This window comes from Caenorhabditis briggsae (genome assembly GCF_000004555.2).
Source record: "Caenorhabditis briggsae complete genome, chrII, whole genome shotgun sequence".
NCBI classification, from domain to species: Eukaryota; Metazoa; Nematoda; class Chromadorea; order Rhabditida; family Rhabditidae; genus Caenorhabditis; species Caenorhabditis briggsae.
In genome coordinates, this window is record NC_013486.2 from 3,743,174 (window position 1) to 3,765,169 (window position 21,996).

The 21,996-nt window shown below is 37.5% G+C and overlaps 4 protein-coding genes across 4 annotated transcripts in view; 2 read left to right on the forward strand and 2 right to left on the reverse strand.

Annotated features, from left to right (window-relative positions):
* Cbr-tdc-1 overlaps window positions 1–2,165 on the reverse strand; it is a gene marked incomplete at both ends in the record, with an annotated part of 3,401 nt that extends 1,236 nt beyond the window's left edge. The window contains 6 exons of the mRNA XM_002630203.1: window positions 301–521; window positions 569–639; window positions 693–1,324; window positions 1,489–1,811; window positions 1,853–1,993; window positions 2,075–2,165. Coding sequence (XP_002630249.1) covers window positions 301–521; window positions 569–639; window positions 693–1,324; window positions 1,489–1,811; window positions 1,853–1,993; window positions 2,075–2,165 — 1,479 coding nt within the window. The remainder of the gene's footprint in view (window positions 1–300; window positions 522–568; window positions 640–692; window positions 1,325–1,488; window positions 1,812–1,852; window positions 1,994–2,074) is intronic.
* A 1,358-nt stretch (window positions 2,166–3,523) lies between these two features.
* On the forward strand, window positions 3,524–7,386 carry CBG00667 (the record flags this gene model as incomplete). Its single annotated transcript, XM_045241921.1, has 6 exons — window positions 3,524–3,699; window positions 4,388–4,546; window positions 4,597–4,900; window positions 4,951–5,173; window positions 6,702–6,892; window positions 7,354–7,386. The coding sequence occupies 6 exons, from the start codon at window positions 3,524–3,526 to the stop codon at window positions 7,384–7,386; spliced, it is 1,086 nt and encodes a 361-aa protein (XP_045091604.1).
* A 325-nt stretch (window positions 7,387–7,711) lies between these two features.
* On the reverse strand, window positions 7,712–11,983 carry CBG00666 (the record flags this gene model as incomplete). Its single annotated transcript, XM_002630201.1, has 6 exons — window positions 7,712–8,170; window positions 8,228–8,380; window positions 8,745–8,963; window positions 9,012–9,317; window positions 9,469–9,783; window positions 11,927–11,983. 6 exons carry the CDS (start codon window positions 11,981–11,983, stop codon window positions 7,712–7,714), a joined length of 1,509 nt encoding a protein of 502 aa, XP_002630247.1.
* An 8,403-nt stretch (window positions 11,984–20,386) lies between these two features.
* Window positions 20,387–21,889, forward strand: CBG00664 (the record flags this gene model as incomplete). Its single annotated transcript, XM_045241922.1, has 3 exons — window positions 20,387–20,493; window positions 20,791–21,151; window positions 21,737–21,889. 3 exons carry the CDS (start codon window positions 20,387–20,389, stop codon window positions 21,887–21,889), a joined length of 621 nt encoding a protein of 206 aa, XP_045091605.1.
* Window positions 21,890–21,996: the final 107 nt, after the last annotated feature.

Sequence of the window (21,996 nt, forward strand, 5' to 3'; positions counted from 1 at the left end):
CTTTGAATATACAATAGTGAAATTGCGCGTCGAGTATTTGTGTACGCAGAAAATGCGCGGTGCGTCGTAAAATACAATGCAACGTACGGAAACACTGACAACTTGACGCGCAAATGCACGAATTCGGCAAGCTCGGGCGCCCGAAAGTTTTTCAAATTGCAACCTGAATGTTTCGAAAAAAAATTTCCAGCACGCATTTTACTCTAATAACACCAAATCACGAGCTAATTTATAAGGAAAATTCAGAAGTTTTTCACGACTTCAAGAAAACCACAAATTCACAAAAATCCCTCGGCTCACCTTCATTCTGAAACAAACGAGACCCATGATGACCTCATTGACAATCTCAAATTTCGCATCCCCTCTCAACATGGCCTCCATCTTCTTGGCCAACCGCACGTGCTCCCGAATATACTTTTGAAGACCGTCAATCCCATACATGCGAATCACAAACCACAGCTTCAGCGAACGGAACCGACGACTTAGGGGGATTCCCCAATGGCGATAGTCGATTGATTTGTCTGAAATTGCACTATTCTATTGGGTCTGAAACCAAAATGTAGTTTACCCATCCAGCTGTGTTGTAGATAGAGCGGATCGACGACCAGCGCTTGAGTCAGCTTGAAACGATCACGTACCCTGGAAATTTGAGGCACTGATAAGAGTTAATGATAACAGCTATCTATGTTTACCACATAGTGCTACAGTCGAAATTGATAAGCAGCCACTTGTTGGGATTGGTGTTAAACGACATCGCGTACTCGATACCGTTCATTAGTGGACGGAATTCTGGGCAGATGAATGCCGATCCCGAATAGGCGGCATCCACGTGGAGCCACAACTCATTCTCCTTGCAGATTGGGCCAATTTCAGAAAGGACGTCGAACGAGCAGCAAGATGTTGTTCCTAGTGTGGTCGAGACAAAGAATGGGATTAATCCGAGATTACGATCCTCTTGAATAGCATTACGAAGAGTTTCCCCACGAAGTCGGAACTTTGAATCCGTCTCCAGAATGCGCAACTTCACCATGCCAATCATACACGCTTTCTCCACAGATGAATGCGCCTCTTTTGAGCAGTAGGCGATTAGTTTCGATAGCAAGAGGCCTTCCTCGACGAACGGGAATCGCTGACGGAGCTCTTTCATGATTTCGAATCTCGCGGCCAGCAGAGTCACAAAGTTGCATTCCGAAGCGCTCGATTGGATGACACCACCGCCTTTTCCGTTCTCGGTCAGCGGGAGGAACTCGGCTGGGAGTCCGATCATCTTTCCGAACCAGTCGAGCATGATCAGTTCGAGTTCCGTCATAGCTGGACAGGCGGCCTGGAAAGAAATTGTGTTTGTGGTTTCTAGTCTGGCTTCTAGTCTGTTTGCTTATGTGTACTTTTAAAAAGTTTAATTATTGCGTCAAAAATTTTGGCTGTTTGCCTGTTTTAAAATTTTCAGCCGCAACGCCGACACTCAACGCGCCCAAAATTAGCTCTTACCCATGAAAAGCCAACACATCCAATGGCATCACTCAACATATCGGCGATAATCGATGGAAACGAATTTCCAGCCGGAAAATAGGCGTGGAATCTCGGATGCTGCCAATGAGTGATTCCTGGCATGATGAGCTTCTCGAAGTCCTCCATAACGGATTCGAACGATTCCGGCGCGTTCGGCGCTTCAGACGGAATCAAATCTTTGAGATATCCCGGCTCGATAGCTGGCACAACGCGCCGCTTCTGAATATTCTCCAGATAATCGACGATGTAGTCGACCGTCTCCTTTCCGTATTGACGGAACTCGTCGCGAGACATTCCTGGAACTAGTGAGCTATTAGAAGATTCTAGAGGGCCTTTTACTTACCGTTGTTGGCATTTGGAGCCGGATCGTCAACGGTTGGCGTCGTTGGATCCATGTTTGGAGTTGATGGAATTGCAGTTGAGGCTCTTGAGCTGCTACTGCTTCCTCCCGTGCCGGGTATCGTTGTCTCGCTCATCGAAGGTCCTTCAAATTTGATTATTTCTCAAGAGGACGGTGTGAGGAGGCAAGCTCATCAAATTCGACAATTCGAGAAAAAAAACGTACTGGATGGTGACAAGGAATTCCGAATGCGTGTGGTTCGCTCTTGGCAGTAACTGTTCAGATTTTTGAGCGCCTCGCCAAGCCCGTAAACCATTTGGGCGGTCCTTTTCGTGAATAAAAGACTATAGACGGGCGGTGCCGCGGATCGCACACTTTATGGCTTTTCCGGTGGGGGCGTTTAGTGGCACTTTATGCCGAGACTTTTTCCCTGAAACTAATGGCATTTTTAATGATTATGCGTTTGGGAAAAAATTTCAGAGAAGAAAGATTGAGAGACGAAACGTTTTGTGTGTGATTTGAATCTTTTTTCGGAGAAGGAGGTGGGGAGACATGGTAGAAAAAGTACACAGGCAACAAACTTCTCCGATCGGAATTGATAAGAGCTGAATTTTCAAACCAAAAATCGGGTCGAAAAACGGGAAGAACATGGCGAAAGTTGTTGCAAAAAAGCTCTTCGAAAAAAAGTTTCAAAACTTTCCGGTTGGCGCCCTCCCACACTTTTGTAGATTTGAAGGCGCATTACACAAATTGTAGCATAGTCTTGGAGCGAAAGAAGTTTTTCTCAACTTTTTACGAAAAAAGCTTGAAAATCTCAAAGAAAACGAAGAGTAAAAACACAAAAGTAAAGGGGAAATCGTAAAAATAGACAGGATGACGTCTTCTTCGTCCTCTTCATCCCCCACTCAACAACTACGGTAGAGCAGTAGATGATGGATTTTTGGCGGGGTGTGCAATTGACATCGAACCACTTAGAGCCCGCGTATAGCTTTAAAGCTGCTCTTGACGCTTAATAGGATTCTAGATTCTGGAGAACGACGATGGAATATTCCTGAATAATAATAAAAAGTGGGAGGGAAAGGGGGGATTTTTGAAGAAGGGATTTTTCCCACAACGACAACTACCGTAACCTAAAAACATTTTTAAATTTCTGGGTTTATTTTCTCGCTTTTTTCGAACTTTCGTCGAGTGTTCTGTTATTTTTCCCTGAGAAAGTCGGAAAATTGACTGCAACGAAAATCGAGAAAAATCCGGAAATAAATAATTTTTTAAGGTTACGGTAGTTGTCGTTGTGGGACCTTTAACCACGGGCACCGGCGTTTTTCTCAAACAACTGATTTTTTGTTCCAGAGTATTATAAGATGATGAAGCAAGACGTCCCGCTCCCAAGTTCCAGAACATTCTTCCGTGGCATCTGTCACCTTCTCCCTTCTCCCTGCTCCCTGAACCAGTCTCATTCCTTTCCAAAAAAAAAGTCTGTACACCTGGGCATACAAACCATATCTCTCCCTCCAAAACCCTCTCAATTTCCCATTCCGTTAATAACAATGCAAACATTGAAAATAGGGTTCGGGAGGTGGCGCCGATTTCTCCTCATATATTTACATTCATTTATAGTGGTGCTCTCGCTGCCCTCTGGTCACTTTCGTCCGCCAAAAATGCTCATACAGAGAAATGTACAACGAGAACAAGATCAATGTCATTTGTCTTCTCTATTTCTCTTTGTCCGCCGTCGCCATCGCCCAACAACCGCAGTTTACGTGTCCGAATAATGCGAATCCGTTGGTGGCTAACAGTGGTACCAATCTGTTTTGTACGTCGGCTGGAAGTAATACGGACTGTCCGACGGGGTATGAAAATATTTATTTTTCTCTACTTACGGATCTCCAAGATTTAGAGATTCGAATTTTCGTTTGATGCGGTTTAATAGAACTACCCTTTAATTTGGAGCTCAATTATCTCGGTTCCTGTAACAGATATCAAAAAGAGGTCAACTGACAAAATACTTTTGATATTATGATAAACAATTTAAATGTTGACTACTTTTTGGTATCCTTCACAGAAGACGAAATATATGGGCTCAAAGTTTTTGGTTTTTAGAAGCCATTGTTTCGGGCGCTTACAATTTGAGCTTGATTATCTCGGTAGCTGTAAGAGATATCGAAAAGTGGTTCACTAACAAAATATCTATCATATTATCAACACCATTTTATCAATTGATAAAATTTTGATAACTTTTACAGAAAATGAGATGATTGAGCTCAAAGTCCAAATTTCGCAAATTCTCGAACGACCCCACTAACTTTCACCTTTGAGCCAATTTATCTCGATTCCTGTAAAAGATATCAAAAACCTGTAAACTGAAAAAAGTTTTGCTGATTATATGATAAATATTTTGTTAGTTGACCACTTCTTGATATCTTTTACAGGAAATGAGATAATTGAGCTCAAAGTTGAAGATATTGGGTAGGGGGACTCTACTAGAGCTTTTACAGTAATCCGCAATTAAGATACCAAATTTAAAAACACATGTTTCAGTTCCATCTGCACCACAGCTGCCAACGCTGCCGGCATCTTAATCTGCTGTTCCCAATCAACGAATGTGAATCCTGTTTGTCCGAATTCCGCAATATCTCAGCCGTCAAATATTGGCTATGTGGAATGTCAGTTCAATAATCCTACAAATTGTATATCAGGGTAAACCTCTTAATCTTATTTTTGCGGTCCCATTTAAATCCATTTTTCAGCTATCAATGTGTCCAATCAGCCAACCTGGCCAACACATTCATCTGCTGCTCCACATCAGCATCCGTTGGCTCATGTCCATCGGATTTCACACCGGCAGTTGGCACAAACGGGGGAACGATCTCCTGCAACCCATCTGCTTCTACTTGCCCAAGTGGATCTTCTTGTATGCAGAGCACCCTAAACACCGCTTTTATCTGTTGTAGATCTGCGAATTCTCAAAGAATATGTGCCAACAATCAGAATGCGTTGATCACAAATGGAGCATTAGAGTTGTGTACGACACCGGGAACGCAATGCTCATCGGTAAGACAATTGAACATACTGATCGATGAGAAATATTACTGTACTTCCAGACCGGCTACACTTGTCAACTATCTGTCCTGCTTGCGACATACGTTTGCTGTGGACAAGGATCCACTGGAAGCTCAATCGGATGTGCGGATGGGCGGCCTGTATATCAACAGAGAGTTGGAGAAACGTATACTTGTGATATTACAAGTTCACTGAATAGTTGTCCATCTGGATACGATTGTGCGCTATCTGACGACTCGTTTGTGAATGTTTGTTGTTTGACAGGTAAGGAGACATTATCGTAAAGTCTGTAATAGAAGAGTCCCCAAAGAAGCCAATTTTTCTCGGCTCCTATAAGGATATCTAAAAGTAGTCAACGGACAGAATTTTGTTGATATTATGATAAACATTTTGTCAGTTGATTACTTTCTGATATCTTTCACAGGAAATAAGATATATGTATGAGTTCAAAGTCCGTAAACTCTCCTCAATAGAACCCCCTTAATTTGCAACTTTGAGCCAGTTTACCTCGGTTCATGTGAAAGATATCATAAGGTTATTAATGCACATTCTCTGAGAGAATTGAGATCGAGTCAACAGGCGATGGCAATGGAAAAATTCAAAATGGTCCTAGGAGTCTGATATTGTGTATGGTGGGTATAGGGGCCACTTTAAGACTTTTGACCATGATATCCACAGGCCACGCCCCCTCCTGGCCGCGATATAATACGGTAACCCCGAAAAAATTTTTTTGTTCAAAATAATAGTATCGACTCAAACGTTTCAGATTTGAGTTTTTGGTACTATTATGATCATTTTTTGTCTTGGGACCAATTTTCTACAGTAACCCGGAAGTAGAGAAACTTTCACTTGCTTGAATTTTTTTTCACTTTTTTTTGGAAATTTCTCAAAAATTTTCCATTAATTTTGATTTTTCATCTAAGTTGAAAAAAAACACAGAAAATCTGTCGTCGTGAAAAATTTGACATTAGTGTAAAAAATATAATGTCAGATTCGAAACCAGCGTAAAAAATTACATTAGAAGATATTTGTTTGAGTTTGCATATCTTCAGCACAAGAAGAGTTTTAGTCGGAAAAGTGCGAAAACACCATGTGGGAGAGTACATGGCAACTAAAATTCGCCCAAAATCGACCATCTCCAATTTTGACCAAATTTGTACCATATGTAGTATTTTTAATAGGTAGTATTCTGGCAAAGTTTCAAGACTTGTTCTCATCAGTAACCAATGGAAAATTTTTGAGAAATTTCCAAAAAAGTGAAAAAAATTCAAGCAAGTGAAATTTTCTCTACTTCCGGGTTACTGTAGAAAATTGATCCCAAGACAAAAAATGATCATAATAGTACCAAAAACTCAAATCTGAAACGTTTGAGTCGATACTATTATTTTGAACAAAAAATTGTTTTCGGGGTTACGGTATTATATCGCGGCCAGGAGGGGGCGTGGCCTGTGGGTATCTTGGTCAAAAGTCTTAGAGTAGCCCCTATACCCACCACATACAATATCAGACTCCTAGGACCATTTTGGATGTTTCCATCGCCATGGTGTTTTCGAGTTTCTAATAAGAGATTCTCAGAGATAGCAAAATGTTGATAATTCTATGGTAAAATTTTTATCAGTTGACCACTTTTTGATATCTTTGGCAGGAATTGAGAAAATTGAGCTCAAACTTGACAAAATATTCTTTATTACAGGATCCACTCCTATCCCTGAAAACCTTTCCTGTCCCACTGGTTGGAATCCTTTCCGAAACGAAGTTGACAATGCAGTACGTACCTGTACAGCAGTTTTAGACACCTCGTGTCCTATCGGATTCTCATGTGCTCCTTCCAATCAAGTATCCCAATTTCTATGCTGTCGATTAGCCTCGTCTCTAGTTTGTATCAATGGAAAAACGTTGTTGGTGAATGGTGCACCGAAATTGTGTACGCCTACTACTTACAGTCAGTGTCCTTATAATTATTCATGTCAGCAAAGTGTTAATGTGAGTTCGGACTATTTTTTTAAAGGTTTCGATAGGACTTGGAATCTGAGAATCCTAGAAACTAAGATGTCAAAATTTCAGAATTTTAGAATCTCAGAATCTCAAAATCTCAAAATCTCAGAATCTTAGAATCTCAGAATCTCAGAATCTAGGAACCTCAGTATCTTAGAATCTTAGAAACTTATTGTTAGAATTTTGAACTTCTGAATTTTGAACTTCAAAAAAAAATTCAACAAATACGATAATTTTGAAAATGTCGAATTTTCAAAAAATCTGAAAATATAAAATTACAAAATGTTGAAAGATTCACAAAGTTTTAAATTCTTGAAAATTCGAATTTCGAACTATCCAAATTTTCGAAAAATAGAAAGTCAGAAATCAATTCAGAATACCAAGATCTCAAAATAGTAGAATTCCAAAATCTTAAAATCTCTAAAAATCTAAAACCTTCTCATTTCTAGCCAACCGTCACAGTATGCTGTTCCAACACTTGAAAATTGGACTCCTTCGACTTTAAAAATTGTTTTACTGTATATTTAAAGACAAAAAATTAGAAGAACAAAAAAAAACAATAAAAATTTGCCAAAATATGAGCCTCCACTTCTCTACCGTATTCCCGAATTGCTCACATCCTAGCTACAGTACCCCACAAAACAAGTCAAATTAAAAAATTTCAGATGTAAATCTTCAAAATCGCTTATCAGGGAGCGCTGTAAATCTGAGATCTGGAGATACTTAGTTAAAATAAATGACCCGTCTAAAGTCTTCAAACTGGACACCTCCAGATCTCAGACTTATAAAAAACACAAAAAGAAAATTTCAATGAAGTATAACATTATCATAAATCTTCTTCAACGCCGTCTCAATCTCTTCAACATGTTCCTTGCCACGTGTTTCTGCGACAACCTTGACTTTTACATGAAAAACATCAGTTGAGATCCATGCTCTCTCGTGGAAAATATCCTTGATTGAAGCTCCAAGATGAGCAATGGTGGTTGTGAGCTCAGCGATTCCTCCTGGACGATCCGAGACAACTACTTCTAATCTAACCAAACGACCGTCAACAGCTAGTCCTCTCTCAATGGATCTTCCAAGTACAGTAGTATCGATATTTCCACCGGATAGAATTGAAACCACTTTCTTTCCTTTCAACTCCGGAACTTTTCCCTCTAGAATCGCGGCCAAACCAACAGCACCTCCTCCTTCAACAACGGCCTTTTCAACTTCTAACAATCTTAGAATACTCAACGCAATACTCTCTTCTTTGACAGTGATAACCTGCAAAAAGGTTATCAGTTTTGTGACCTACATATTTTATCAGTTCACTCTGTCTACCTTATCAATTAATCCTTTTGCAGTTTCTAACGAATTTCCGCCGACGGTCGGAACGGCCAAACCATCGGCTAGAGAGGCTTTGGCTTGAGCGGAGACGATATGTCCCACTTCGTAAGCCTCAGTGAATGATGGGCATGTTTCAGCCTCGATTCCCTGGAAATATATTTATAGAAAAATTGAGTATGGCTTTCATTCGGTGAGGAAATTTAGTCTAGTCGTCAAAATTATAAAAAAATAGCTTTCTCTCCGAAAATTTCAATTTTTGAGATTATTTTGTGAAAAATTTAAGTTCAGGTTTTTTCAGGGTTTAGGATCCCAAAATTCTGAAATTCTGAGATTCTGAGATTCTGAATTTTCGAATTTCTGAGTAAGGATCACAACAAAGGGGCGGAGCCTAATTTTACTATAATAAATTGAAAAAGCGCTGGAAAATAGAAAAGTTCGCTTCAAAAAACCTTTAAAATTAGAATTTTGCTTCAAAAATACTCTGAAAATCGAAATATTGTGAAAAACTCACATAAATATGAACTGCGGGTTTCAGCGTTTTCACAGCCACTGCAATCCCGGCAATTAATCCTCCACCACCAACTGGTACTAGAATTGTATCCACATCAGGAACCTGATCCAAAATTTCGAGTCCTATGGTTCCTTGACCAGCCAGGATGTCGATAGCATCGTAGCCATTGATATACTTCAAATGATTGTCCTTAGCATGACGGAGAGCAAATTCTTTGGCCTGGAAAAATCTTTAGAAACTCTCAAAACCCGCATTCCTGAGACTAACCACTGCAATAGTTTCTCCTTTAAGAATCACATTTGCTCCCAAACTTCTACAGAATTGAATTTTCATAAGTGGCGCAATCACAGGCATCACTACAGTAACCGGAATGTTCATTTGTTGTCCGTGATAGCTGAGAGCAAGGGCGTGATTTCCAGCACTTGCTGCGATAACTCCAGCTTTTTTGTATTGCTCAGCAAGACGGGAGAGAGCATAACGGGCGCCTCGTTCTTTGAATGATCCCGTCACTTGAAGGTACTCTTTTTTGAAGTAAAGATCCATTTCGCATTTCGTGGAAAGTTGAAGGGATCTCTGAAAGTATCTAATTCACTGAATTTTAAAATCTAAAGTCAATATCATTTTTTTTATCAACAATCACCCAAGAATGATAAAAATGAGCAGTGGCCTAGAAACAAATAACTCGGTCATATATACTTTTTCTAAAAATTTAAATGACACTCACCACACAAGGCGTTGTCTGAACTCCATTTTTAATATTAAATGCCGCTGCTGAAATGTCGGAAAACACCAATTTCTTTGGATTCTCTGGATCACAGTCCGGATCGAAAAGTGGCAATTCGGCGTCTGAATTACTTCCAGAATCTTTTTTATCCCCTTCCACATGTGGTGCATCTGTCACTTGATTGAAAAACGCTTTGTGAAGTTTTCGCACTCGCTTATTGTACTCGATTCCGTCTTCTTTAGAAATACTAGCGGTTCTTTTGCGTTCGGCTTGTTTCACACGGTGATGGTGGGTTTTTGTGGGGGTTCCTTCGTGCTGAAAATGAAAATTCTGAAAAATTTGTAAACCTAACTAATGAAATTCAGATGATCTATAAAATACAGGAAACTGAATACTGTACAACCTGTAATAGAAGGGCGCCTAACTTTAAGCCAATTTATCTCAGTACCTGTCAAAGATATCAAAAAAGTGTCAACTGATAAATTGTTCATCATAATATCAGAAATGTTTTTTTTACGGGGGCGCGAAGGCGCCTGACGACCGATGGTCTACATAAGCGCGGCGCGATTTCGTCCCCCGAACTGCCCCGAAATTTTTGCTGTCTCGCCTCCTTTAAATGAAAAAAATGAAAAAAAAAATCTAAAATGCACAATTGGCTTTCCTCTTTTCTCATTGGCAGAACACAACGAGTAATCGTGAATGGCGAGCTGTCCAGAGAGACGGAAGTCCTCTCGGGTGTCAAGGCTCAGTTCTCGGACCGCATCTGTTTCTCATTTTCATTAACGACATAGGATATAACTTTTCTTCCAACTTTCTACTCTATGCTGATGACTTGAAACTGTTCTCTACTAACCCAATGCATATTGAAAGTGATCTGGAAAAACTGGAGAACTGGTGTGATACATGGCAAATGAGTGTTGCATCCACTAAATGTGAAGCTATCTCTTTCTCTCATAAAAGACGTCTTAATAACACTAACAATCATTTTTCAATTAATGACGAGAGATTGCCAACTGTTCAGAGGATTCGTGATTTGGGAGTCATTCTTAATTCGTCACTGACCTTCTCTGACCACTTCGCTACCACACTCCGGAAAGCACACCAACGAATTAACATTTTCTTTAATGTTCTCCGCCGGTCTAAAATGGATATTTTCGTAAAATTGTCATCTACATTCGCCCCATTCTTGAGTATGGTACAATTGTTTTCTCCCCCGTCCTCAAGGAGCAAATCAAGCTTCTTGAAGGCGTCCAAAAGCCATTCCTGTTCCGATGTTTCAAGAAGTTCAACTATCCCTATATATCCTACTATGATTGTCTCCGTGATCACAATTTAGAATCCTTAGAGTACCGTCGACTTCTATCCGATCTAGTTTTTATGTATAAAACTCAAGTTTCCCGGGAAATTGAAATTGCCCATAATCTATTCATTGTCCCGTTTCATCATATTCATCTAAGACGCCACCCATATTACATTTGCTGTACATTAAAAAATGCTTCAAAACTTTCTGCTCAATTTCTTACTCTCCGTATTATATCCTGCTGGAACTCGCTTTCAAGAACCGTGTTCCCACCCTTGATTTCATCCATCTCTTTTAAAACTAATTTAAGTCATGTTAATTTATCTTCTTTCCTGTTCCTAGACAAACATAATTTCTAACTCATTTGTTTAATTTGTAACACATTGATTTTATAAGTGACTGATAGTCCTGAATCAATAAATTATTATTATTATTATTATTACAAACTTCTGGTATCTTGCATAGGAATTTAAATAATTAAGCTCAAACTTGACAGAGTGGTACCCTTCCATTACAGGTTTTAAGGTATGCTGGTTGTAGAAAAATTCTAGAAACCCAGAAGAAATTCGAAATTTTGGGAACTTTGGAAAAATTGAATTTAGAGAATCCAGGAAGCCTAAATAACCCGAAAATTTCAAAATTTTCGAAATTCCGAAAAATTGAAGAAAATCCAAATAATTCCAATCCCCCATAAAATCTCAAAAGTCCGAAAATTCTAGAAACATGGAAGTAAATCCAAAAATTTCGAAAAATTCTAAAAAATTCCAATAATTCAACATAAACCAATAATCTTAAAATCAAAAAATCTGAGCTTGAAAAACAAAATCAACCCAGTAAAAAGTTTTGAAATCACAGAAAACCTAAAATGCACAAAAATAGAAAAATCAGAGAATTCTCAACACCTAGAAAACTGAAATTTTTGAGAAATTCGGAAAAAATGATAAAAATAAATGTTTTAGGATTTTTTACATCTTTCGAAACTCCCGAGTTTTTAGTTCTTACCTAGAATTCTAGACTCACGGATTTTCCAGATTTCTAGTTTCCTGATTTTTCCGATTCCTAATTTTTGGGCCTCTGGTTTCGTGGATTCTATGGTTTAGGATGCTGAGATTCTGTGACTCCAAAAATTCCCAATGATTCTAAGATTCTGAAACTCACGCTATGATCATGCTGATGATGCTGAATCATGGACTTCTTGCGGGATGGGGCGACCATTTTAAATTTTTTATGTGTTTCGAGAATCTGAAAAATGATGTTTAATTATTAAAATATCTTTAAAGATGTGTTAATAGCAAAATAACAAATCATATTATTAAGAAAACAATAAATCTTCAAAAGAAAGAAATTCAGATGATCACACGATTTCCAATCAAAACAAATCTGACGTAAGAGTACACAACTAAAAAGTGAGATTCAATTTGAAAGAACATCCAATTCAATGTTTTCAGAATCCTTATATAACCATTTGGCTGATACCGACCAAAGATAGATTTCAACGACACGTGGGGAGGATTCAGACTCCGCCCACTTTTTTCGAAATTCGCATCGAAATCATTTTCTTATCAAATTTAGGGGAGAAAAAAGTTTTTGGGGTGTGAGAAGAAATGCAGAGAAGATAACGGTTTCAACGAAATTGGATAGTGTTTTTGTATTTTTTTAATTGTTAAATGATCAAGGAAAGAAAAAGAAATCAATAAAAAATAATGGAGATCAAGGAGCGAAATGTGATCTGATCGGAAAACGGGATTTATATAGACTGATTTCGGGGAGGAGCAAAGTTCAGAAGGTGTTGTTATTATTTGATCAATTATGGTGATGTCGTCAGATGATGCTTCTATTCAGAAGACGTCAGAAATTCGGAATAACACGGTCTTGGGGTCTGAAAATTCAATCCTTCGCAACATTTTCTGGTGCCACTATCTCGAAGAACAAAAAGTCTTACGATTTCAGATAACGTCGTTATCAGGAAATTAGAAATTTTGAGTTCCAAAAACTTTTATTGGCTGTTAGAAATGCAAAATTTGGAAGTTGAATTGCAAGAACTCTGGCCATCAGAATCGTTTTTCATATTTTAGAATTTTCAAACTACAATACCCAACAAAAATATTTAATGTTTTGATTTTTCACTGGAAAGTAGTCAATTTTGAAGTCTTACAAAAGTATTCCAGAATTTCTCCCATTTCTCTGAAATTCTCTAAGTTTACCAAACAAAAGCTTCAAGTTTACCAAACAAAAGCTTCAATTTTGTAGTTTATACCTTTTTTGTAGATTTTTCAGTTTTTGAGACATGCGCCTTTAAAGATGGAAGCAGCTACATTGCAAGAGGAGGGAGGGGGATACGGTACTTTAAAAGGCGCATATCTCAAAAACCAGAAAAGTAACAAAAAAGTTGTCAACTACAAAAATGAAGCTCTTGTTTTGTTTAGTGAAACCTAAACATTTGCAGGAAAATCCCAAAGGTGTAACCAACTACTGTAATTTTTGATTTTTTGGCGATGCTCCGGTGGGAGCGCCTTGGAGGGTGCTCACTTCCAAGTGGCATATCTTCCTGGGACTAGATTTTTCAGAAAAGTTGTCAACTACAAAAATGAAGTTCTATTTTTATTTAATACACTCTGAAAATTTTCAGACACATCAAAAAAGTTTTGGTCTACTTTTGTAGATGCTCGAAATCAAATATTTCCCATTGAACAAGTCAAAATATGATAATTTTTTTAGGTACTGCATGAGATAATAAAGGATTGCGAAGTTATACCAAAGTTGAAGATTTTGGGGTTCTTAAATTCCCAAAACTGGTTTCCACAACACTTGTCAACGAAAATACCATATTTGTCTTCCTAATTTTTTTTATGTTTTTCCTTCCAAAACTTCTGAATCTGCTGCTGATCTAATCAATCATCTCAATTTCTCCAATCACCACGTGCAAACTGATCGAATATGATCCTTTGAACTCTTTCCAATTATATCAAATTACCTAAATTCATTCTTCCAATCTTACTCTTTTTTTTCTCTCTCTCTCTCTCTCTCTCTCTCTCTCTCTCTTCCAATCACTAAATGGGGTGCAATACGAACTGGGTACATTTAGGCAAACCATGCGACTGGCGGTTCGGTCAAAAAGAAGAGAACAGGTCAAAATGTGACATTGATAAGAAGAGAATTGGAAGAAAAACGAGTGCGAAAAAAGCGATAAAATATGTGGCAGAGTTTGGGGTAAAAGAGGAATTTTAGGACTTTTTTGGTAGTAAAAGTACAAACTACAGGTACAACGCCATGAGATCGTCTTGTGGGTTTTCGAATTACGTTGTAAAATCAAGAGAGGTAATTTGTCACTGATATCTTGTCATGACCTTGAAACTGGAAATCGAGACACTGGAAACTTCTTAAAGGAGAGACATCAATGAAACGTTGAGAGTATCCGAAAAAAAAGTGGCAGGGACTTGAAAAATATATACGTTTAACTTTGAGGCGATTTTTCTCTGTTCCTGTGAAAGATATGGAAACATTGTCAACTGATAAATTGTTCATCATAATATTAGAAATGTTTTATTAGTTGACATATTTACGATATCTTTTATAGGAATTGAGATAATTGAGCTCAAACGTATTCTTATATGCATTACAGGGCTTTCACATATTTTAAGAGGCATTGTGATAATTTGACCTCTTTTTGGAGCGTCAATAAATGCAATTGGAGCAAGAACACTTTAAATTTTGACTATGCTGAAGTTTTTTTCAGCCTCTCGCTTTACTTCTCCATGTCATCCGATCTACCGGACCTCCTTCACCTCCAGATGGCCCTATAATCTTATACGTCTTCTATATCTACACCTGTCAGCGTCCCTGTAGCCGACTGGATAACATTTGCGGTTGTAAGACCACCGGGGGAATGGAAAAGACGAGTTCGATTCCCCCGGTGGTCTTCGATTGATGACGTGAGGAGGACCCACGTCTCCACCGCACATCGTTAAGGCACGGAGGATGTCGCTGGAGGACAAGCAACGACAAGCAAGGAGCGAACGAAGGTAGGAGCGAGCGAAGAAGGATCACTTGAGTTATGATAATTGACATTGTTCTGAATTGTAGGATTGAAAGAATAAATGATTTTTTGATAAAGTTGTTACAATTAGACATATTCTGAGATTCTTAGATTCGAAGGTTACCAAAATTCGGAAAGTTTGAACTTCTGAAATATCGTATTGCTCAACGGAAAATGACTCAGGTTTCTTGAATTCGAATTTTCGTCGAATTTTCAGTCACCACCATCCTTCACGCCATCCGGTCGTGGGACCCCCTTCACCTCCAGATGGCCATATATTCTTGTACGTCTTCTATGCCTTCACCTGTAAGCGTTCACGTAGCCGATAGGATAACGTGTGCGGTTGTGGGACCACCAGGGGAATGGAAAGGACGAGTTCGATTCCCCCGGTGGTTTTCGATTGATGACGTGAGGAGGACCGATGTCTCCACCGTACATCGTAAAGGCACGTAGGACGTCGCTGGAGGACAAGCAACGACAAGAAAGGAGCGAGCGGAGGAGGATCACAAGAATTATGATAATTGACATTGTTCTGAATTGGAAGATTGAAAGAATAAATTATTTTTTGAGAAAGTTGATTTATCAATATGCTTTGCCAAAGGAGTGTTTTCAAAACCCAATAGTTTCCGGCTATTTTTTAACTCTTTTACTGTTCATTAACCATTCTGCCTTGTTTCCCGACCCCCCCCCCCCTGGAACGTGAGAAAACTATGACAGAAGACATGATTTTCAAAACGCCTCCGTAAAACGCCAAACTGTATTTCGAAACTTCTCCTCTCAAGACATCGGGCACATTTCAACTAACCAATCATCTTCGAATTTTTTGCATCTCCTTCTGGGAATGTTCGATATAAAATACGGAGAAGGAAAAGAAAAATGATAAATTGACAGAAAGAAAGGAGTGACTTCTGTCTTGGTACTCAACATTTTTATATTCTTCTTCCGACTAATCAAATTTCTTTTGGTTTTCTGTTTAGATTTTGAGAAAAATCGAGAACCGAAATCTATTTATTTTTTCAAAAAGTTATTGTATTTTATGAACCCTATAGAATTTTTAATCGTTCACTATAATTTTCATAATATGTGGTTTCCAAGCAGCGAGTTTTTTTGAAATTCTGAGATTTTCAAGTTATGAAAACCTAACTTGAATGTTTTTAGAATTTGATAGCTCTCATTATTTTGAAATTCCGCAGTATTGCTTCTAGATTTCGGAAATTCAAAAAAATTGTAACTTTTCATATTTTTTTGAGCTTTTCAGACTCGAAGAATGGGTAATTTCCTAGGATTTTAAAATGCTCATATACTGAATTTCCCGTTTTCTGAGCTTTATGAAAGTTTGAGATTCTAAGGAACTTCTGTGCTTAGTTTTCAGATAGTGAGGTTTCAAGAAATGTTTCTGTCAATTCTGTTTGAAAATCACATTTCTAGCGCTTCTAGGAGCTGAGATACAGCCATGTGAAGTTTCGAAAGTTAGAGACGCAGCGTGTCTCGTTGTCTGCGTCTCTAGCCTCCTGAAATAGAAGCTACTCTATCCGTCCTACAGTATTTTCTGAATTTGGACAATCCGGTTCATCTGGAAGCCGAAATTTAGTTATGTGAAGTTTTGAAGGCTAGAGACGCAGACGGCGAAACACACTGCGTCTCTAACCTTTGAAACTTCAAACAGCTGTATGTCGGCTTCTAGACGAGCTAGAAAATCGGGGATTGGACAGAAAAGATTGTAGAGATTTCTAGATTTCGTCAAACTTTTAAAAAATCCTTCCTTGCGACTTAAAACAGCGTGCCAATTTTTACCGCCATACTTGTCAGAACACACTTTCCATTTTCTTATCGTTGTTTCCTTCAAAGATGATTCAATTCTTATTCTCTCTCCCACTTTCCCTGTTTCTTTTTGTGATTTTGTTCAATTTTACGATCCCCCTCTCCAGTCATTTTCTTCTTAACATTTTACGGTTTCTTTTGATTCCAGATACTATTTCGAAATCTTTCGACTTTTGTAGTCTTATTTGATTTTGAAAGTGACGTTTTCACCAATTTTTTTTGCAGGCAAAAAATATAGTCATTTAGAAAAACGGTATTTTTTGGATTAACTGCCTTTTGGTGGATCTTTAAGTAGGTCGTAATGCCATCTCATCACGAGAAACTACTTTTTGGAGAAATGATGTGTTTCAAAAAATAGTTTAGAACTGAAATTTCACTTTTTCTATAATAGTTCCAAGAAAAGTGTAAAATGAGTACGAATTTCTAGAAAGTTGTTCCAATATTTTTTTAAAGTTCTTTTTCCTGCCAAAGGAAACTTTAAAATTCAAAAATTTGGTATTTTCGATACAATTATAAAAGGTTTTGAAATTTGGAAAACCTGAAACTCTATTGTAATAGGTTCTGAGATTCTGAGATTTTGAGATTCTGAGATTCTGAGATTTCGGGATTCTGAGATTCTGAGATTCTGAGATTTTGAGATTCTGAGATTCTGAGCCTCTGGGACTCTGAGATTCTGTTTTTTTCGTATTTCTGAATTTCCGAACATTCGAACTTCTGAATTTTCGAATTCACGACTTTTGAAACGTTTTTTTTCAATTGTATGTATTTTCCAATCTCCAGAATGAAAAATCCCCTTTTCCAAATAACTACCAAACTTCGATTTCTGTAATTCTGAACTATGATAACTTTTTGTCGCGTTCTTTCAATATTTTCTTCTACCAAATCAATCACATTGTAACCTACATTCATTGTTGTTTATTGTTTTGTCTCTATCCGATGATATCACTCAAATTAGATTACGGTTGAATAGGCTCAGAATATTCTGGTTCTTTTATTTAGGGAAAGTTAGTTAAGATCTCAAAAACCATAGATCTAAAATTCTGAAGTTATGAAATACTTCAAAAAATTTAGAATATTTAAGTTTTATAGAAAGTTTATTTCAAAAACAATTTCGAAATCAAATCGGAATCTCAGAATCTGAAGATCCTGAGCCAAACCACAGAATCAAAATAACACCTCTAAATAATTTTTTCTGCTAATTTCTGATTTCTGCCAAACCCATGAATCATCGAATCAGAAAAACCTATCCAAATTCCAAAGCTAATCAACCTACATGTCTTTCCGCGACGTATCAAAAAAGATTGACCTCAAGATAATAAATTCCTCTCATATCTTTGGCCTGTAAGCGCTTTTATCATTTTTGGATAAAAGAGAAAGGATCAAACATATTGGGGAAAAGTCAAGGATTTGATTCTGTTTCGGTTATTAATGAAATTATGAAAAACAATTTTTTGGATTTTTTGGATTCCCTTTTTTTGAACTTCTGAAAACTATTATTGAATTTCGAAATGTTGGAAAAACAATTGTAAAAAGGAAAATTTCGAATTTTCAAATGTTTTGGAATTTTGTTCAAATTTAAAGAATTGGAAAAAGTTGGAAAGCTCGAAAAATAGTGGGGTCCCCACACTGTCACGTTTGAGCACAATTATCTTAGTTCCTTTAAAAGATATCAAGAGTATGTCGACTGACAAAATGGTTATGATAGTATCAGTAACATTTTATCAGTTCACAACTTTTTGATATCTTCGACAGGAAACGAGATAAATTGGCTCAAATTTGGTAGTTAGGGGACCCTTCTATTTCAGGTTTTACGGCTCTTACATTTCTTCTGACCATAAAAAATGCTTGATTTTTAGTTCGCTTTTCAGAAATTTTCTTTTCAATTTTCATATTCTTTGCTGAAATTTGAAAAAATCAAAGGTTTTGCAGATCCCAAAAAAATGTCAGACACTGAACTGATAGTGGGTAAACAATTATCTATCATCATCATAGTCCTCCGCTCCCAGCGCGTAAATGACTCATACTACGGTAGAAGTTCGGCAATTTTGTGGTTTTAACTTGTTGACACCAACATTTTTTTTTGCAAAGAAACCATGGATCAATGTATTCGATTCGATATAAATGTTGACACCTTTTCCCACATTTTTTAATTGGATTTTACTCGAAACAACCTTGACTTGTTTTTTTTTCCAAAATTTCAATCCTCCGCTATTTGTGACTATAAATCAAAACTTCTGGAACAAAAATGTCATAAGACTCCAACTTTGGATCTGTGTATTTTCCATGAAAAAGATGATGAATCATGATTCTAATCGAATTTTCAGGTGACGTCACGTCTTCTGATGTCCCTCTTCAAAACCATCACCCTCCTCCTTTTCCCATTCTTTTCTTTTTTTTTGCCTCTCGTCGTAATTCGCCAAAAACATCAGAACAGTCCGTCAAGTAGCCAGACTTTTCTGTAGGGTTCTGCACCAATTCTTGTGGGGATTTAGGTAATGCCTTCTGACGATGTAGACTGCTGATGTCATTTATCATCTTCTATAAAAGTCAAATGTTCCATATTCGAGTCATTTGTTTTGGATTTATTGGGTCATTGAAAGTTTAGTTTATTTTTTGTTCTTTGTATTTTTGAAACTTTGAGATTTTTAGGATTCTAAGATTCTGAAAGATTCCGGGTTCCCAGGATTCAAGGATTCCAGGATTCCAGGATTCTGAGATTCTGAGACTCTAGTATTTCAAGATTCTTGGATTCTGAAATTTTGAGATTCTTTTAGATCTCAGGATCCCAGGATGCCAGGATTCCAGGATTCCGAAATTCCGGGATTCCAGGATTTCGGGATTCCAGGATTCCAGGATTCCAGGATTCCTGGATTCCAGGATTCCCGGATTCTAGGATTCCAGGATTCCAGGATTCTAGTATTTCAGATTTCCAGGATTTCAGGTTTCCAGGATTCCAAAATTCTAAGATTCTAATATTCTAAAATTCTAAGATTCTAAGATTCTAAGATTCCAGCATTTCAGAATTCTAAGATTTCAGCGTTCCAGGATTCCAGGATTTCAGGATTCTAGTATTCTAGGATTTCAGAATTCCAGAATTCTAAGAATATAAGGTTATCAGTTTCTGAGATTCTGAGATTCTGAGATTCCAGGATTCTAGGATTACAGAATTCCAAAATTCTAAGATTTTATGTTTCTGAGATCCTTTCTGAATCTAGGAAATTCTGAAATTCCAGAATTCCCCAAATTCTGGATTTTTTGCATTCTGAAAAGTTCTAAATTCTGAAAAAAGTGGAATTTGTAGATTATTTAGGTCCTCTATTTTTCAAACCCCATTTTGAAGGGCCCTTCTATTAGAGAGTCCCTTCAAATACTTGTTTCACAATATTTCCTTCTGACCCAAATAACTCCAAAAAACCATCTCCCATTTTCTTATCAATACACAAAACCAATCGGTTCTACATATCTCTTTTATTCTCTCCCATATCCGCCAAATCAGTATCATTTTATCAGACAACAAGAATAAAAAAACGACAACGTCGTCGACATCAGAAGACGTGTTTTCTTTTTTCCCTTCTACTTCCTTTTCTTCCATTTTCCACTTGATTTTATTCTTTTTTTCAGTGTGTAAACATAAATTAATGTGACCTTTGTATTCGTATTTGCCTCCTCTTCTTATCTAATTTTGTATGTTTTGCCATCTAATTTTTTTGGAATTTTTAGAAACTTTGAAAAATCGAACAGCGCAAAAAATCAAGTTGAGAATGATCGGAATGATGAATAGTGGTGCCGAATCATCGGTGGAATTCTATGCGGCCGCCCGTCAGAGCAGTCTTTATGACGCAAGAAAACGGAGCAATCCATTGAGAACGTGAGTTTTGTGGGGAGAGGAATACGGTAGAGTAATTCTGGAAGCCTGCAAATCGGATCAGGAAAACTTTTGAGATTTTAGATTCCATGATTTTTCAGTTTAGAAAATTCCAGATTTAAAAAAATCATTGGAGTTCATAGCAGTCAAATAGCAAGGTTTTGCAACTTTCCAACATCGTATTAGTGGAAAAAATGGAAATTTTCTAAACTTGGAAATCTGTCTCGACATCCTGGAATTTTAACATTTTTAGAATCTTGGAACCTCAGTAACAGACAAAAAATATTTGAAAATTTCCAGATACACTCCAGAAGGCCGTGTCCTCGTCAACGGAGCTCCACTCTCTCCAACTTTGGACGCAAATGACCTTTGGAAAAACATGATCATCAAAACGGCAGCTCAGAAAATGATCAGAGAAAATTGCGAGAAAAAAGAATCGGGACCAATGGCCACCATCAAACGATTATCCGAAAAATTCAAGTTGAAAAAGTCAAAATCATCGGCAGCAATGATGAATTTGGACTTGGATTTGGATATTCCAGAAGTGGCGGAAGTCGAATCGAGCTCGAAAAATCTAGAGACACCTAAAACTACAGTAATCTCAAAAGCTCCAACTCAATTTGTGACGAATATCACCATCGATGAGAGCGATTTTGTTCAGGTAAGGAACGAACATTCAACCGGTCCTTATCTTTTTTAATCTTTCAATGTCATCATTTCATACATCACAAGGGTTTTTAGTAAAATGTGAAAATAGAGTTTCAATTTTCAGAAGGGTCTTGGAAAGAAAAAAGTTGTTTATAAGTTGGAAAAAAAACACTTAATTCCAGAAAATCGTGTTTTACAGATCATTTTAGTTTGGTGGCCTAACTTTTGAAATTTGAGTTTTCTAGGCCACCAACTTTTTTGGTCTAGAAATGGTCTGAATTTTACCTGGTGTGTTTTCTGAATGAACATGGTGGCCTGAATGAACTATGGCAAGATGCGTTTTCTAGGCCACCAGTTTTTTAGCCTATAAATGGTCTGATATTCATCTGGTGTATTTTCTGGAGCATGTTTCTCGGTTTCCTGAAATTCAACTTTCTGGACTATCGAATTTCGGAAATTCTCAAAATTTTGGTTTGCATGATATAAAAGTTTGAGACAGAAAACTTGAAATTTAAAGTCTCCCAGAATCTGGGAAACGTTATATTTATGGACCCAAATTTCCAATATTCAAAAAAATTGCAAATTCCTTGATTTTCAGCCAGTTGACCGCCCACAAATGCTCTTCGAAGACACCAGTGTTTTGGCACGCCTCATGGAAGAATCCGCTTTAATGGATAAAATGGAAAAAGAGTCAAAGGACAGTGGAAAAGGATCAATTGATGACGAGATGGTTGTGGTACACAAAATGTGAATGTAGTTTGTGTCCTCAAATTTTCGTATTTTCTTTTTTTAATCCCCCTTCTCATTCCCTATTCCATTTTACGACCAGTTCAATGAATCAACATGAACATGTACTGG